This window comes from Syngnathoides biaculeatus, chromosome 19 (genome assembly GCF_019802595.1).
Source record: "Syngnathoides biaculeatus isolate LvHL_M chromosome 19, ASM1980259v1, whole genome shotgun sequence".
In the NCBI taxonomy this organism is placed as follows: Eukaryota; Metazoa; Chordata; class Actinopteri; order Syngnathiformes; family Syngnathidae; genus Syngnathoides; species Syngnathoides biaculeatus.
The window spans coordinates 8,691,093-8,707,786 of record NC_084658.1 but is presented as its reverse complement, the minus strand read 5'-3'; the positions used below and the strand labels follow the sequence as shown (position 1 = coordinate 8,707,786).

At 39.3% G+C, this 16,694-nt stretch overlaps 1 protein-coding gene across 4 annotated transcripts in view; it reads left to right on the top strand.

Annotated features, from left to right (window-relative positions):
- LOC133492457 (partitioning defective 3 homolog) overlaps positions 1 to 16,694 on the top strand; it is a 264,615-nt gene that overhangs the window by 108,127 nt on the left and 139,794 nt on the right. For all 4 annotated transcript variants that reach the window (XM_061804664.1, XM_061804662.1, XM_061804661.1 and 1 more), the window contains 5 exons: positions 421 to 546; positions 4,159 to 4,356; positions 4,465 to 4,652; positions 8,822 to 8,961; positions 9,256 to 9,384. In XM_061804664.1, coding sequence (XP_061660648.1) covers positions 421 to 546; positions 4,159 to 4,356; positions 4,465 to 4,652; positions 8,822 to 8,961; positions 9,256 to 9,384 — 781 coding nt within the window. The remainder of the gene's footprint in view (positions 1 to 420; positions 547 to 4,158; positions 4,357 to 4,464; positions 4,653 to 8,821; positions 8,962 to 9,255; positions 9,385 to 16,694) is intronic.

Sequence of the window (16,694 nt, the reverse complement as noted above, 5' to 3'; positions counted from 1 at the left end):
TGCAGACAGTGTGGGTGTACAAAAGGAATGATAGAGGCTCCGCATATAAGTCAGCAAAACTATATTTCCAGGCCAAGAAAAATCCTTCCACAGTTGAAAAATATTTTGTGGGAACACAACATAAAAATGAGGTGCTGTGGGAATTGTGATGTGGGTGTGTGGTTGAACATGATGACGTTATAGCAAGTTTCTTACCTTGGTGATGTGGACAGGGACAAAGAACATTAGCTAGTATTTCCTGGAATACATAATAAATTTTAGCTTGTACAGGTTTGCCCAATGTAATGAAGCACTGTGTTCACTATTACAGTTTTGTGCCTTTCTGCTTCCTTACTTGCTCCCATTTCTTCTTGAATGCAATTTCCACACGGCGTTTGTCAGTGATGTAACTTCTCTGCTCTGTTGCGCGATCCTTTCCAGGACCCAGGGCTTGCTCGTCAAGCGTCTGGAGCATGGAGGCAAGGCAGAGCAGGAGCATCTCTTCCAGGAGAATGATTGCATTGTCAGAATAAACCAGGGAGATATCCGGAATCTTCGCTTCGAACAGTAAGCAATATATATGTATATATTTTTGTCCTACCTCATCCTGTGATGTATTTTGTTGTTGTAACAGTTTTAACTGTAATTAATATTTTCTATTTCATGATTTGCTGACATCATTTGCTGTGTGTATGGCAGTTTAGGGACTGGTTTACATGACTGCCTACCTATTGCAAAATGGACATGTTTTTACATTGTGTTTCTGCAACATCTGACAAATAAGTGACAATATTATTTTAAAAAAAATGGCACCGCAACAGTTTTCACATAAGCTAAATAAGCTACTAAAGTGTCACTTCTTATAGGAAAGGGAAGACACAGTAGACGTGGTCTTCTTTAAGACCGAACCATGCATCTTGTTTTACTTCATATTTTATGAAGCACTGTTTCCGCATACACAGACACTCAACTGCACAATAAAACTGAAATATTTCTGACATGCAGGGCTTGCAGTGGTAGGTCGTGGCGACCTGCAGTCGTTGACCAACACTTCACCTTCCAAAAACTACACACACTCTCAGCTCATTTTTGTTGACTCATTGCTTCTGTTTCATTTCTTAAAGTGGGCTGACAATTTAAGACACAGAGTTTGCCCTCACTTGACCACTGTCCAAAGCCTAAATGTGCCTACTTTTGCATAATATATACTTACATATGGGCGATATATGAGCCATAAAAACATCGTGTGGGCTCACCAGACAATTTACTAGGTGCACATGTCTTAACCAATAGATCTAATATGATGTCTCTAATAAAAAAATGATGATGTATTTAGGCAGATACCAATGCCTATATCTGATTGACTCAAATACTATCGAAGCTATACACTCATTTATATATCTATTCAATCATTGTGTCGATATATGCCCTGTGACTGACTGGTAACTAGTTCAGGGTGTAGGCCGCTTTTTTCCCAGCTCTTCCGCAACCCTTGTGAGGATAAGCATCTTGCAAAATGGTTGGATGGATGTTTACTTTTTATGTTGAGCAGTGGGAAATGACACCAAAGGGTTATAATTTCAATTCTCTAACCTTTGTGTGTGGGGGTTTCTGTGTTCTCCCGTTGTTTACATGGCCTGTTCTTCGGGGACTCCGGTTTCCTTCCACATTCCAAAAGCATGCATGTTAGATTAACTGAAAGCTCATAATTGCCCATATTTCAAAATGAATGGTTCTTTAACTACGTTGTCTGTATTTGCCCTGTGGTTGACTAGTGATCCGTCAAAGCTGCACTCTTGCAACCTCCAGCTCACCCCTGACCACGAACAGGCTAAACTGTAGCTGATGCTTCGCTTGTGGTTGTGTTGTAGTTGTAGAGCTTTTTTTTCTTACAAGACACCACGTCATCTGTAACCATTTATAAACTGCAATAATAAACAGATTTTTTTAAACATAGTGTGACAATGGCTGATATTACTGATTATTGATAAAGAGAAACAAACACAACAACAGATAAGATCAGAAAATACAATTTTATTTTTCACAACGCTGTCAGTGTGAGCATGTTTTGTTTTGTCGGCGCTGAAAACTCTTCTCTAGCAGCTTCTTCAAGCTTGGAGTAAAACTGTCATGGTTACTTGACCAAATATGCTAATACATTCGACAGGCTGTACAAAAGCATGCAAATGGAAAGATTCTTTAATCATTAAACACACATCCTTTGCTCTCCATGAGCCCAAAACCGGGCTGTTTTGCTTTTCTACACCCCCCCCACCCCACTACCAAACACTCCACATTGACATCAGATCGTGTATGATTGTAATTGTGCACCTCTCTGAAGTGAAGAAGCTAAACTTCCTCCGCCTATGCTCCTTCATCACTGTTTTCCCCTGCTTTGATTGCCAACCTTTGAGGGTAACAATTTCAAGGGATCTTAAAGCGATCTCGGGAGATTGTTTTGCTCTGCAAAATATTTTGATGCACTTAATCTGACAGTATAATTGTATTGATGGGGTAATTTGTCATTCAATCAAGCCTGGGTGGAAGCTGATTCCACGGCACGTGTGTGATGTAAACCAAATAGACACTCCTGCCCGCTCAGTCATTATTCATGCCGGGGTGGTATTTCAACATTTCCATATGAATAAAAATGGGAGCGACATTTGTGGATGTGTTTGAATGAAGGGCTGCCTGCTGTGGCAGAGTCATTTTAGAGGTGACATTGAGGGAGACCCAGCATGATATTCCTGGTGTTGTATTAGGGGTCTCAAATGCAGACTTGCACTGCACCAACCCCCCCGCACTTGCTCCTGACCAACCTATCTATATGCTAAGTGCCACAGGCAAACCAGACTAAACAATTTTTGTGTGGGAATAATATTGAGCTTGTTGCACTTGTGTCACAAACAAGGGTTTGGGCTTAAAACTTGCTCAGTATTAACGTGTTTTGGACATTTTTTTTTTCAATTTCATCCATGCATTTTTCTGTTATACTTATCCTCACTAGGGTCATGAGGGTGGTGGAGACTAACCCGTTATCTTTGGGTGAGAAGTGGGGTGGATCCTGAACTGAAACTTAATCCATGTATCCATTTTTAATAATACAATCAATACAGCTAATGTAACATTTTCAACCATATTTACCCTTTTGTTTATGTACTTTACATTTACAGCATTTTTCCCTATATTGGTCCTTAACCAACATGTATTGGATTTTTATCCACATTTGGAGTCCCGATTCTGATCTTAGGATGTCTAATTTCACGTTTTTTTGTTTTGTTTTGTTTTTATGCTGCTTTAACATGTATCCGAATTGTGCCACTTGAAAAAAGAATCTGAATTGTCACTTCTTGCAGCATAAATTTAGTCCTCCTCATCACGGAACACAAAGCAGGCAAACGTTACACAGTCCACATATACATTCAAAACCCACAATCACACTGTTTTCCTCTCTATTCATGGCAATAACTATTGTTCAGTATGTGGCTCACAATTGTCAATGCTTGTAATTTCCTTATTTTTGTGTTTAAGACCATGGGTCACCAAAATGGTGCTGGGGGAGACCTGTTACCCCCCCAAGGACCACATTAAGCTGTTCTACAAAATAACACACCAGTGATAGGCTTTGTGATTTCCTCGAAATACTGTACAAGTTATTATTTGAAAATTTAAATGTTGCAAGAGATTTATAGACATAAGTGTTACATTTTGATATTTATTGCTTTACTGCCATGCCATTTCATTGTTGAAAATTATTGTTAGAAATCCTAACCGTGATCATTGTCTTCAAGTATGAGATAAGCATCCATATATACACTTTCTGTACTGCTGATCCTCACGTAGGCCACTGCACTAATTACTAACGACATATGGTTCAAGGCAATTTGAGCAAATTTGCTCTTATACAAGTTTGTATCAAACTGGTAGGCTTTCACATTAATCTTTACCCAAGAAGTAGCGTCGCTCTCAGTTTCAGAAAGGTTGGTGACCCCTACACTAGATCATTAGAACTGGTCCATTAGCCCAACTCTCCTTTTCTCTTCTTATCATGTAGTACTTTTTAGCTCATCTGTTTCTATCTGCAGGGCTATAATATATCATATTCTACTTGTCTCGCTTATCTTGTCCTAACAAATGCATTTCTGTTCACATATGGTGTTTTCTCTGCCTTCTTTCCAGAGCCCAGAACATTTTCAAGCAGGCGATGGCTTCCTCCGTCATTCTGTTTCATGTGGTCCCGGCCACCTTGAAAAGGCAGTACGAGTTACTTGGAGGCAAAAGTGAACTCAGTTCACCTAATTCCAGCAGAGTTCGCTTCAGCCAAGGTTCTCTGCATTCGGGTGACAGGACCAGCCTGGTCGGGGGTCGAACCTCCAGGTCTGTGCCACATCTATGTATATTTTACAGGAACTCCCATCTTTGAACACCCCCCCGTCAAAACAACAGTGTCACAAAATCTTTAAAATGTTTACTCCCTTTGTATAGTCAACAGGGGTCCCTGACAGGGAGCACTCCGGAGCGAAGACGGAGATATGCCACACCGGCGCAATCTTTAGTCTCCAGTACCTCATCTACATCCTCCCCTTCCCTGCAGCGCAGAATCAGCACAACACAGTCCAAGAGCTCCTATGTTAAAGGCAAAGGCCGCAGATTCAAAATCCAGTTGAAGAAAGGTGAGAACCAACAATCACATGAATCAAAGATACATGATGCTAATGTGATTATTTGGTCAACAAATATATGATGGTAATGTGATTATTTGGTCAACATTTTGCTACTGACATGATTGAAGGGGGACTGTTTCTGCTTTTTGGTACTTTCAAGAGATTTTATTTTTTCCAAAGTTAAAAAAAAAATTGATTTTCAGCAAACCTCCATATTGGTTTCACATATCCATTTGTTTCTGGATCTTCATTGTCCAATTGCACCTTTACTCCTCACTGAGACAAAGGAAACATTTGTCATCCGATAAAAGAAATTTTCATCAATAAACGCCGTAAAACAACCACTGTATCATATTCTGCCTCTTGTTGGTAAATGGTAAAAAAATATATACCAGAGTGTTTGTAAGATGCAGAATTATTTTACACAACCTTATCTGTGGGATTTCAATTAAACACAAAACAATACCTCATCTTTTAAAAAGTACGCTTGGGCTCTGATGTTTCAATCACCAAGGCCAGATTCTCTTCAGTGCACATGCAGTAGCTGCTGACTATACTCTTGGAAATGAATGTTAACGGCAACTTGTAGTACTTGGAAGGGAGAAAGTGGCACAGTCTGTCAGGACGTTGGAGGGTTGACCTGTTGAAGAGAGCTCGTCTGCTTCCAGAGCAGTCTTACGACAGTAGCAGTCTTGACCATCACTCAGGCATCCCTCTCTGTTAGGCGGTGTGTTTTTTTTTTTTTTGTGTGTGTGTGTGGTGTAATGCATGAAACAGCATAAAGTGGAGTGAAAATTCATGGCTTTTGCTGAGGAGGGAAAAAAAAAACAACTTAACAAACACCAACATGCTTTTTCACTTAATATTTCACTTGGACTTACTGTAATAAATGTCCTCATTTTAAAGGTTCAAGCCATTTGTTAACTCTAAATGAGGTGTAATTACGTTCCACGTTACTGAAATTGTAAAATTATCTTAAATTGGAGCAGGCTGTTTTCACAGTAATTACCATCAGAATGGTAATGCACTTGTAAATGTGCTGTAGTTTGCCATTGACATACTGCAATGCTCCACTGCAGGTCTCACATGCCAATCATGGAAACTAAAATGGCATCACCATACCAGATATCTAGTATAGAGACTAGTATAAAAGGTAAAGCATCTATACTACAGTTTTAACACAGATCATCAAAGGGTTAATTATCCTTTTTCACTTTGGTTTCAAATTTCCTTTTATGGCAGTCAAGAAGGTTAAAATCGCTGTATGTTTATTTTATTTGTCAAGGTTTATTGAGTGACAATTTTTCCATCTTTTCAATATTGTTTCCTCAGACGGTCCACTGAAAAATTAACATTTTAATGATCTTTTTTTAGTTACTTGAGAGGAACAGCATTTCTTTTGTTGCAGCGTAGATTCTGAAAGTGTACCAAATTAAGTGCCTAGGAGCTCAATATTTCATTGTTCTTCTCTTTTTACATCTAATCAAGAAAGGGAACAGATTTCAAATCTTCTGTTATCACAAATATAGACAACGGTGAGGTGGTACGGTGAGCTGGCTAGATGAGAAAGATCATGGCATGAGTTTAAGTCTCCATATGTTGCATTGGTTAGATAGATGTGCTGTAGTTCTTTCGAGTTCTTTCTAAATTCTGGGACTATTTTGGATGAATGCTCAAGTCTACAGGGAATGTCTACCTTGGCAGCACGTGTTGCATTGTTTCGGCCAGTTTCTTCCCATGGCATCCATGACAACCTATAAAGATTGAACGTGAAACAACTCCAACCTACTTTTTTTTTTTATGTCATGCATTGATTGAATGGCAATAGTGCACAAACTTCCCCAATTTAGCTCAACTTTTTAAGTTCCTGAGCAACCTCTTTCAACCTGTTTGTTGATGCCCTGACACCTTAAAAAAAAGTTGCCAGCCACGCCTCACTCTCTCTGCGCTTTGTCTTCATCAACACAATCACTGTCAGTCAATCTAGTGACAGGTCGACAGATTGCAGGGAAGACAAACTTGAGAAACTAGGTCATGATGGCCCATCAGAGGTACTGACAGCTCTGTGAAATACTTGGGCGTGAATACTAATGTTAGCATCAGAAAAACCTTGACTGAAACCATATTGGAGGACTTTTGTGCCAGTTAAAGAAATATGAGTAACTGGATAATGTAGAGTAGAATCTTGGTCTGGAAATACTTATTTTCTATTTTAGAAACACAGTTAAATTTGTACATCATTTCACTCAAACAACTGTCAACGATTTTCAGATCGTTTAACATACATTTAATTGATTTGAATGGAACCTATTTGAAGTGAATTGTGAAAGAAAACATGACACTGTCTTAGTGAATATCCCAGTTTTTCTGATAAGAGTACAGAAATGCGTACTTTCTTTACCGTGATCTTCAATTGGTAGTCCATAGACTACATGGCGGAATTAATATCTTTGATGTCTCATGTCTTCTTCTTTTTCTTCTTTTCCTTTCAGCTTGTCCCGATTAGAGGTCTCCAAAGCATGTCATCTTTTGCCATCTAAGCCTATCTCGTGTATCTTCCTCACTAACACCCAAAGTTTTCATGTCCTCCCTCACCACCTCCATCAACCTTTTCTTTGGTCTTCCTCTTGCTCTTTTGCCTGGCAGCTCCATCCTTAGCACCCTTCTACCAATATACACAGTCTCTCGCCTCTGGACATGTCCAAACCATCGAAGTCTGCTCTCTCCAACCTTGTCTCTAAAACATCCAACATTTGCTGTATGTAATGAGCTCATTCTCATTCTCATCCTACCCAACCTGCTCACTCCGAGCGAGAACCTCAACATCTTCATTTCTACTACCTCAAGTTCTGCTTCCTGTTGTTTCTTTAGTGCCACCGTGTCTAATCCGTAGGCTTCGGCTAATCTTCATTCCTCTCCTTTCCAGTGCGTGACTCCATCTTTTTAATTGTTCCTCCACCTGCTCCCTGCTTTCACTGCAGATCACAATATTATCTGCGAACATCATGGTCCAAGGGGAATCCAGTCTAACATCATCAGTCAGCCTATCCATTACTACTACAAAAAGGAAGGGGTTCAGGGTAGATCCCTGATGCAGTCCCACCTCCACCTTAAATTCTTCTTAGACACCTACAGCACATTTCACTGTATATGGGACACTGTAATAATCCATTGCCAGCTAGAACCGGTTGAGACAGAAACCCTTTGTCTAAGTGGAAAACCCCGATGTCATGCCACAGGTTTGATACCGCTCGTGGTCCACCCTTCTGACAAGATAAAAGATGTGTGCTTTCTCTGTACCTTCGCACTTGTGATGTACTCTCTACAGCCATTGTCTGTAACTCATAAGTGCCCGGAATATTCTGTAAAAAAAAAAAAAAAAAAACTGCGAAGAAACTGTTCATTGTCTCCAGCTTTTATTTGGATAACCAACATTCTCACTACCCGAAATTAATTGAACACGAAGAAGAAAAACTGTCCTCCAACAATTAATTCCGTCATTTGAGGCCATAGTATCTTTCTCCTCTTAAGTTGAGCATTTTCCACATTTTAATGCTCACAAAGAAAATCATTTGTGTCAAATTTATTAAGGGAAAAAAAGAATGTGCAATGGATTTTCAAATACAATTAAGAATTGTTAGCTGACATTTGAAACAACTTTTGATTGTATCTGACAAATTCTTGTCTCCTCGGCAATAAAGGTCAGGCAGGTCATAGGACTTCTTATTTATCAGTTATTGTATTTACCCATTTAACCCTCGACCAGCAATTCATATTCATTTGCTCAATCTTAAAGGTCGCCAATCCTCAAACTAAGAGAGACTGTGCAGCATCGAGCTCGAGTGCCTTTTCATATCGAGCCAGGGAAATTCACTGAAGTCTAAAAAGCAAGGATGACTCAAAAGGAAGAAACGTAGAATAATTAATAATTTATTTAAACTCTTACTCAGTTTGATCACATTGACTAAGATACAATGTAAAGCCTTTACATTTTTTTTCAAGCTGTCTCTTTATACTTCAGATAACTATGCATACACTGGAAGATGGAAAATGAGTCAATGAGAGTTTATTTGGTTTCAAGAATGTGTTGTACTGTAATTGGAGATGTGGTTCAGAATGATAATTTGACATTAAAAGCATGTCAAAACCTTAGTGTTTATTCTTGTATGTTCTTCAAGGTCCGGAAGGTCTTGGGTTCAGCATTACTTCCAGAGATGTGCCTGTTGCTGGCAGTGCCCCTATTTATGTTAAAAACATTCTCCCTCGGGGGGCCGCCATCCAAGACGGGAGACTAAAAGCTGGAGATCGTCTCCTGGAGGTAGGAATCTTTCTTAACATCCCTATATATTATTCAGAAGGTGTGTTATTACAGAGACTCCGAATGCTTTTATTGTTTTGGGTTTGTTCCAAATTTATAATATTAATTATTGCCCTATGGATTTAATTTCAGATCTATATTTCAATTATAATTGAAAATGATAGATGAAACTATGTGTATTTAAAAAAAAAACAAACAAACCATTGACTAAAAATCAACGGGTGACCACTTGATCAGATTGAAAATGTTTTTGAGTATCTGTGTGGACATCAATAAGTAATTTGTTTGATGTAGGTCGGTGGAGTAGATTTGAATGGTAAGACTCAAGAAGAGGTGGTGGCTCTGCTCCGAGCTGCACCTATGGGTGGGACCGTCGTTCTGTTGGTGAGTCGCCAGGAGGACGCTCTGCTGCCTCGAGAAGTGGTCAGTACCCAGAAACCTATTGACGTACATGAAATGCATAAATGTCCAGACTTGAATGTAATTTAGGTCTCAGTCCTCCCACACTATCCCCACAGACAGGTCCTTACTGTAAGTGTTTGCACTTTCTTGGGCTATCATTAAAATACTAAGCCTGTTTTCAGGGTTTTGCATTTTTTGTGGTCTTCAAAGAAGTCAGACAAAACAAGTTTCAATTAATGTGAGTCAGAGTCGATGTGTTCCGAACCACATGTACAGCACATGCCCACAAATTGCAATTAATTCCCAACTAACTACTTTTACTGCTGACTTTTTTCTTAGTGTGAAATTGAAATTGTGTGGTCGCACACAGATCCGCTAAATCAAGAACACACGCTAAAGCTAAATGTCTCTTCAATCAACCCCCTCCCCATTGTGATGATATACAAAGACAAAACCATAAACCTGTCATTATCCAAATACTTTTGGATCTAACTCTTTGAATATGCCAACTTGAGAAATGCATGGGATGCAATGGGGAGACGCGTACAAAACACATTCGGCACATGGACACACCCACCAAATGTGCGCGTCCACACAGGGTGACTTTGTCTGTCGCACACCAGATGGTGAGGGTACTGCCCTCGTCCAGTCAGGCCTCCGTGGCTCTGACAGCAGGCTCGGTTGTTAGAGCACCTTGGCAGACTAGAGGCCCTCGATGCCACAACCCCACTCCCACTCGATACTCAGCCTGGCTTCTGTACTTGAGTAGTCACATCTCACAGTGTGGCCATTCTCTAGCTTTAATTTAATGAAAAATACAATTTGAAAATACACATTTGATCATTTATCATCATGTGCCGCATACATATCCTATACGTACATTGTATGAACAACAGAATGATGATACACATGATTATAGATACGTATCCTATTAAATAGGCTTAGACCCAAAATTGATTGAACAGAGCAACTCATGGCAATGGAAAAACTGCAGTGTTCTTATCAGGACAAACTGTTTTGAGGTCCCGCTTGTACTATTATTTTTCATGATTAAAACACAAACAACATGACACATGTGTCATAGAAGAAGCAGTTTGCCCTGGCCGCTATAGCTACTGTTTATTATTACGAAGACAAGACATCAATTGGAGTCTCTAGATTGGTCTTGGGTGTGATTGTGGTTGTTTGTCTCTTTGTGCCCTGCGATTGGCTGGCAACCAGTTTACTCCGCCTCCTGCCTGGTGATAGCTGGGATACTCACTCCCGTGACCCTTTTGAGGATAAGCGGCTCAGATAATGGGATGGATGGATATTTCTGAGCTGGCGCTGGGTGCCACCCTCTTATTCATAAATCTCTCACGACTAATCTCTACATACTGTTGGCTTCGGCCATGTCACTTGGTGCCTGGTGGCCCCGAGTCTAACATTAGATTGACCAATCTATGCTTTTAAATGATGTAGATGTCGTCTATTCCATCATGGTAATGCCTCATTACACAGAAAGGTCCATGGAGGAATTTAACTGTCATTCCCACAAAATAGTGGAAACTGTCGTAGCTCCAAAGAAGAGATTTTTAATCCTCCCCAGTTCCATAGACGGGTGGGTGGCCTAATGTTTTTGTCCATAATTTGTGCCATAACGGGAGGATGATGATACTGTTGCGCTTCATAATTTCAAGGTAACCAAACCAATTCACTTTCTCATCAGCCACTGTTGAGTGATGTCACCGTTGTGTGGTACTTCGTAAGCCCATTGGTTATGTGTGCGTGTGGCTGCGGCGCTTCTGCTAGCTCCTCAGCGATGGCCGAATTAGAGGAGATCTGTCATGGAAAAGACAGTTGAATAATCTCTTTGGTCTGTTTTCTCTTGGCCAACTTTTCCAAGCTGAGCGAGACTGTGAGTTATATTTTTTCATCACTTTCCTCAGGAGATTAGTTTTTTTCTTCCGCTCACCCTGCCTGTTATTTGTTCTCTCTCTTTCTGTCACACATTCCCCAGCACGGCATTTCACAAATCTCAATAATCCCTACAAGTATGTTCATAAAAATCAGATAACGGGGTGAAAGCGCTGTCAGTGACAGTTATTGCAAAAAATGGTGGAAAAGCATAGTGGATAATTGTTGTGTGTTTGTGCGTGTGTGTGTGTGTACGTGTGTGTGTGTGAGAAAGAGACAAGAGAAAGCAATTATATTGCAAACTGTGGCATGTGTTTCATGCTTCACACACACACTCTTGTTGCTATGCTTTTTTTTAACAATTGACACGTACCTGCTGATGTTTAAATGTCAGCGTTGAAAATCCCTCCTTATCATCATTTGGTTTAAGTATTGGGGGAGGGTGGGGGGGAAATATATATATATATTAGGATGATTTACCATATCCCAGATTGGCACTTACTAGGATTATCAGTGGACATTTTACTTTACAGTATAAATATATTCTAGAGTACATGTAATATAAATTTACCCTTTACCAAAAATTCATTGTGTCATTTAAACCCAAATATAATAGATTTGTCCTCAACCAGCAGAGGCCCTGCTGATTCACTCTTGTCTAGTTTGTTGTGTAAAAAAAAGGGGATGACATCAACTAGGGGAAGTTTTGCTCCATCCAGCCACGACATTTCAAGAGGGGTTTTCCAATCCCATTAAAATATATCCATCCGCCCTAAATACTTTGATTAACAGTTTGAATATGCCTTTCTACACTCATCATAAAATATCTTCCTGGTCCAAATTATATCCAGGATCTTGTGAAGAAGATTTAAAGCGGTTTTACCAAATATTCCCAACCGGTGATACCAATGAGGGTGTGTTTTCACTCACAGGAGTACTTTGTCATCTTCTAACGTAATCTTTGTCGTATATGGGTTCTTACATTATAGAAGAGCTTTCTGGGTGTACAAGTTTTTGCTTAAGGCAGGATTACAACAGACTCCATGAAGAGAAGCAAATTATTTGGATGTTCATCCAACAGATTGAAAGGTTAATCCACACAGGCTGGAGAGTGATAGACTTTAAAAATAAGACCAGGAATAAAAACAATTAATACAGTTAAATATGAATTTTTATAGCAAGCAATGGAGAATTGGTACGTGCTGTATCTCAACTTCCCATCTCACACCAGTTAAAATGTTACAATTTAAAATTCAAGACATTTCAGTAAAGTTTTAAATTTAGTTGAAGATCCATGTATGTATTTTCACTTGCGGACACAAGATTTTTTTTAATTGATGCCACTGTCAATGATAATAATGTATCATTGTGCATGAAGGTGTACAGTATGTTGTTCTTTCAAAACAGGATTGTTTGACCTTGCCTCGGGAAGTTCCAGGATAAGATTCAAGTTAAAATACAATACATTGTTTTTTTATAGTATGGTTAACTAAATTCATGGATCTCAGCATGCTGCTGCTGCTGGTTTTGGCCTCTATACTAAACATATTTAGGACTCCACCACAGATGCAAATTACATAAAAAAACAACCCACAATATGGGCTTGATGAGTCATATGCTCTAGTGCTTCAGACTCCTGTTCCTCCTCGCTCTTACATCATTCCGAGACCCACATGAACACTATTTTTCTTACATCTGAACTGCGGTGAACAAATGGGCTCAGGAAGTCTCTGTTCTAACAGTGTGGTCCACATAAGAGCAATTAAACAGTACATTAAAATCCCCTTTTTATGATCATATCACACTTGTCACTGATCCATTAGTAGCTATATCTGCCAAGCAATGAGAACCTTAATTGCACAATTAATACCAGTCTCTGATTGATGTGACAGATGAATTTATGGCCTGTGTGAATGCTGGGGATGCATCAGACAAATGTATGACAGCGATGCTGATAATTATAGCTGGCTAATGGCCCGTTTCAAGCGCCAACTCTGGTGGCCTGATTTAAAATCTCCTATATTATGGTTCACCAGCTGCACAGTGATTGAAGAAGATTGTTTCAATAAATAATCATAAATTAACCGTTTCTTACTCACTCAAATTGCCGTGTGTAGAAGAAAAGAAGGCAAATGTTTGCCGAAAATTGAACGTTTTGTTGTTCCCCAAACCTTTTGAGTGAGGATTTTGGGCTACAGTGTTTTTAATCATTTCTCACGCAAAATGGAACCTCAAGGTTGTACAACTCAAGGCTTGTCATATTAGAAGTTGGAAGGCAAACAATACAATGATGGCCTTACTCAAGGTTCACTCAGTTTATAATTTTTTCAAGGGACTTTTAACTTTATCGTTTTAGCTGTCATTGAGAGTTTAATTTGGAATTGTACCTAGATTGAAGACATGAAAAACCTCTGAGCAAGTGCACACAATCATTCATTCATTCATCTGTCATTCCACTGATCCTCACAAGGGTCCCGGGCGCGCAGGTGCCAATACCAGTTCACTTCGGGCAGGAGGTGGGGTTCGCCCTGAACTGGTCACCAGTCAATCGCAGGGTACATAAAAAACAAAGCACTTGGACTCACATTCACACTTAGGGGTAATTTAGTGTATTCATTTACCCGATCCTGCGGTCCACAGAACTGCCAGGCAGATGTACTAGCCAATTGTCCGCCGTGCCACCCAAGTGCTGACATCTTTTGCTAAAACTTGATTTGGAAATGTCATTATTCCAATTTAGAAAACAGAAGCTTACATTGTTAAACATCATGTCACCTCAAAGAATACAGGGATTGACGTGGTGATAAGTGATACTGATTTGATATAATGGAGTCATGGCCTTGCCCCTGGCTGGCCCCCACTGCATCCCTCCCCTAAAAACAAAACAAAAATCGCATCTTTGGCGTTAACATAATTAGATGAGACTTATTCTGGCACAATGCTTCTTTCCTCGGTCTTGTTAAATAAGTGATAGAGACAACCTTTATTTTCTCTTCCAAGCTGTTGAAGAAATCATTTTTTTTTTAAGCTTTGCAAAAACATTAAAGAATGAGACATCGCTTCGTCAAATTACACACACACACACACACACGCAAACCTGTAATTTATTGTTGAGAGGGTCAAGGAGGCCCGAATATGGTAAGTGATCTGACTTTCTGGAAATCTTTAGAAGAATTTTATAGCATCTTTCCATTTCTTTTTTCCAAAGTTATTTTTGTAACTTTTTAAATTTATATTAGTGATCTTATAAAGTGAAGAACAATTTCTAGTTTTGTTCCCTCATATTATCTTTGAAACCTCAACTGATAAAATAGAATAATACAAAACTTGCTTTGTCATAATTAAAGATAATCCTTTCAAGTGCTTTTTAAGACAATATCAGGTTGTCTAATGATATCTAAGGGTGACGTTTCATTGCCATCTGTTTTCGTTTAGCACTTTCCAGCAGCTGTTCCTGTAATTATGTTTGCTATCAGTGGAAAGAACGAGAGTGCATTGCAGCTTTGTGCCATGGTGACAAACAAGGTTGTGATAGGCCACTTGTGGTGACGGTTGCTTTTTCACAAAAGAGGATTCAACAGGTTTCAACAACCCACAATGGTTTGAAGTGTATATAGTCTGTTGGCCATAGCATCGACATTCTTTCAGCCATGATTTGCCGATGAGGAGCATCGGTGTCACAATTTACAGTTATTGTTCCATTTATACATTATTTTTTTCTTCGCAGATCATCAACCACGGTCATCAGCATGCCAGTTTTTGCTTGCACTTCATAAAAATGAAGTCCTTTGAAAAGTTCAGAGCTAATTTGTATTTGGAAGCAACTTCGTCATCGTCCATCCATGAAATATGGGTTTAATAACTGGATTAAGATAAAGATTTTTGTAGTCGATACTAAAAGAGATGTTGGTCAAGTTCATATTGACTAATCAGTGATGTAATTGTATTTTTTTGTGTGTCAATAAGCTGTGTGTTCCTCCAAACACAACCTCACTGTCGTTCTTATCCTGAGTTGCACTGGCCCCACTCCAAAGCTCCTTCATCCAATCACATTCAGACACTCACTCATCCAATCACATTCAGATTCCATCGATGTACAGTCAGAATTTGTACAACTCTTAACACCAATTTATGGAGCACAACTACAAGTTTGGCACTTTCTAAAATATCAATGCAAAAAGAGCAGTACTGTCTATATTTAAGAAGATAAAGGAAGGATTTTTTAAAATAATTTTTTGGAGCCAGCTTTATGTGGACTGTTGCAAGAGGTTTTTTAAGATTGATTGTATTTGATACCTTGAAGGTATAGACTACTTGGTTCAACCCCAATTATGAATGGATGTCATGTGGGTACTATGCCCAAAGAGTTTAGGTTTTCAACCCTATTTTTAACGCAGCAGGACCACTTTTGCTTAATCCTAGCTAGATATGATAGCCTGAGGCAGACTAAATTTAATGGTTTGTGCCTTGGCCTTGCCACACATCAAGCCGAAAGTTGAATGAAAATGGAAAGGGTTTAATATACAAAGAGCCCAAAAACCATGACGCCAAATAATCTGGTGGGTTTGGCAGATTACAAAAAAAATATTAATAATCTACCCCCTAAAAATCATTACACATTATTTAAAGTGCATTGCATTTTGTTGCAATAGAAACACGCTTACAATAACTTCTATTACAGGTTGCTTTAAAACATCATCTACCAGCTTGTTGCTTCCATGCACCTGAAACATCCACTGCACCTGGAAAATACAGGATTAGTTGTGTCTTTTTTGGATCACATCTCAGCCCTTTGTCACAAAATATTACACAGCCTGAAGGAATTTGTGTGACAACACACATTTTGCAATTACACCCATGGCTGACTTCTTTTAGCCTCGTTGAATTTATTTCCGGTGACCTTTATGTCACCAAATTAGGCCAAGTGTGGAGAGAAGTTTTCAGCGGTGTTAATTGTTTTAGGCATTGAGGTGCAGAGAAATCAGACTTTGTGTGTGAAAAGAACTAATTGTGATTCATTTGCCTGTTTCCCTCCTCCAAGTCACTCTTGCTTCCTCACACCTGCTCAGCGCTCGTACCTTGTTCGCATGTGAGGAGTGAAGTCAGGTGGAAACAAAATAAAAAGGCCAATTAAGCAGAGAAAAGGAGGTGGGGGTGCCCTTTTTCTAGACTAATGAACAACATTTTCTTGTATTTGTCCTTCTTTGTTCAGCTTCTTACATGCCACCACCCCTGTAAAAATGACTAAATGAATGGGTGTCTGGCTCAACGATGTTACTGAGTGTATGAGTCTGTATTTTCTTTTGGACTGAATGCACAGTGAAATACGGGTATATTTCAACCTGCAATTTTTGGGGGGAATCCAAAGCATGTTGCATTTTACATTTAAATTACATTACCAAGGATGACTTGATTATTAGCCAAAAAAAGGCAAG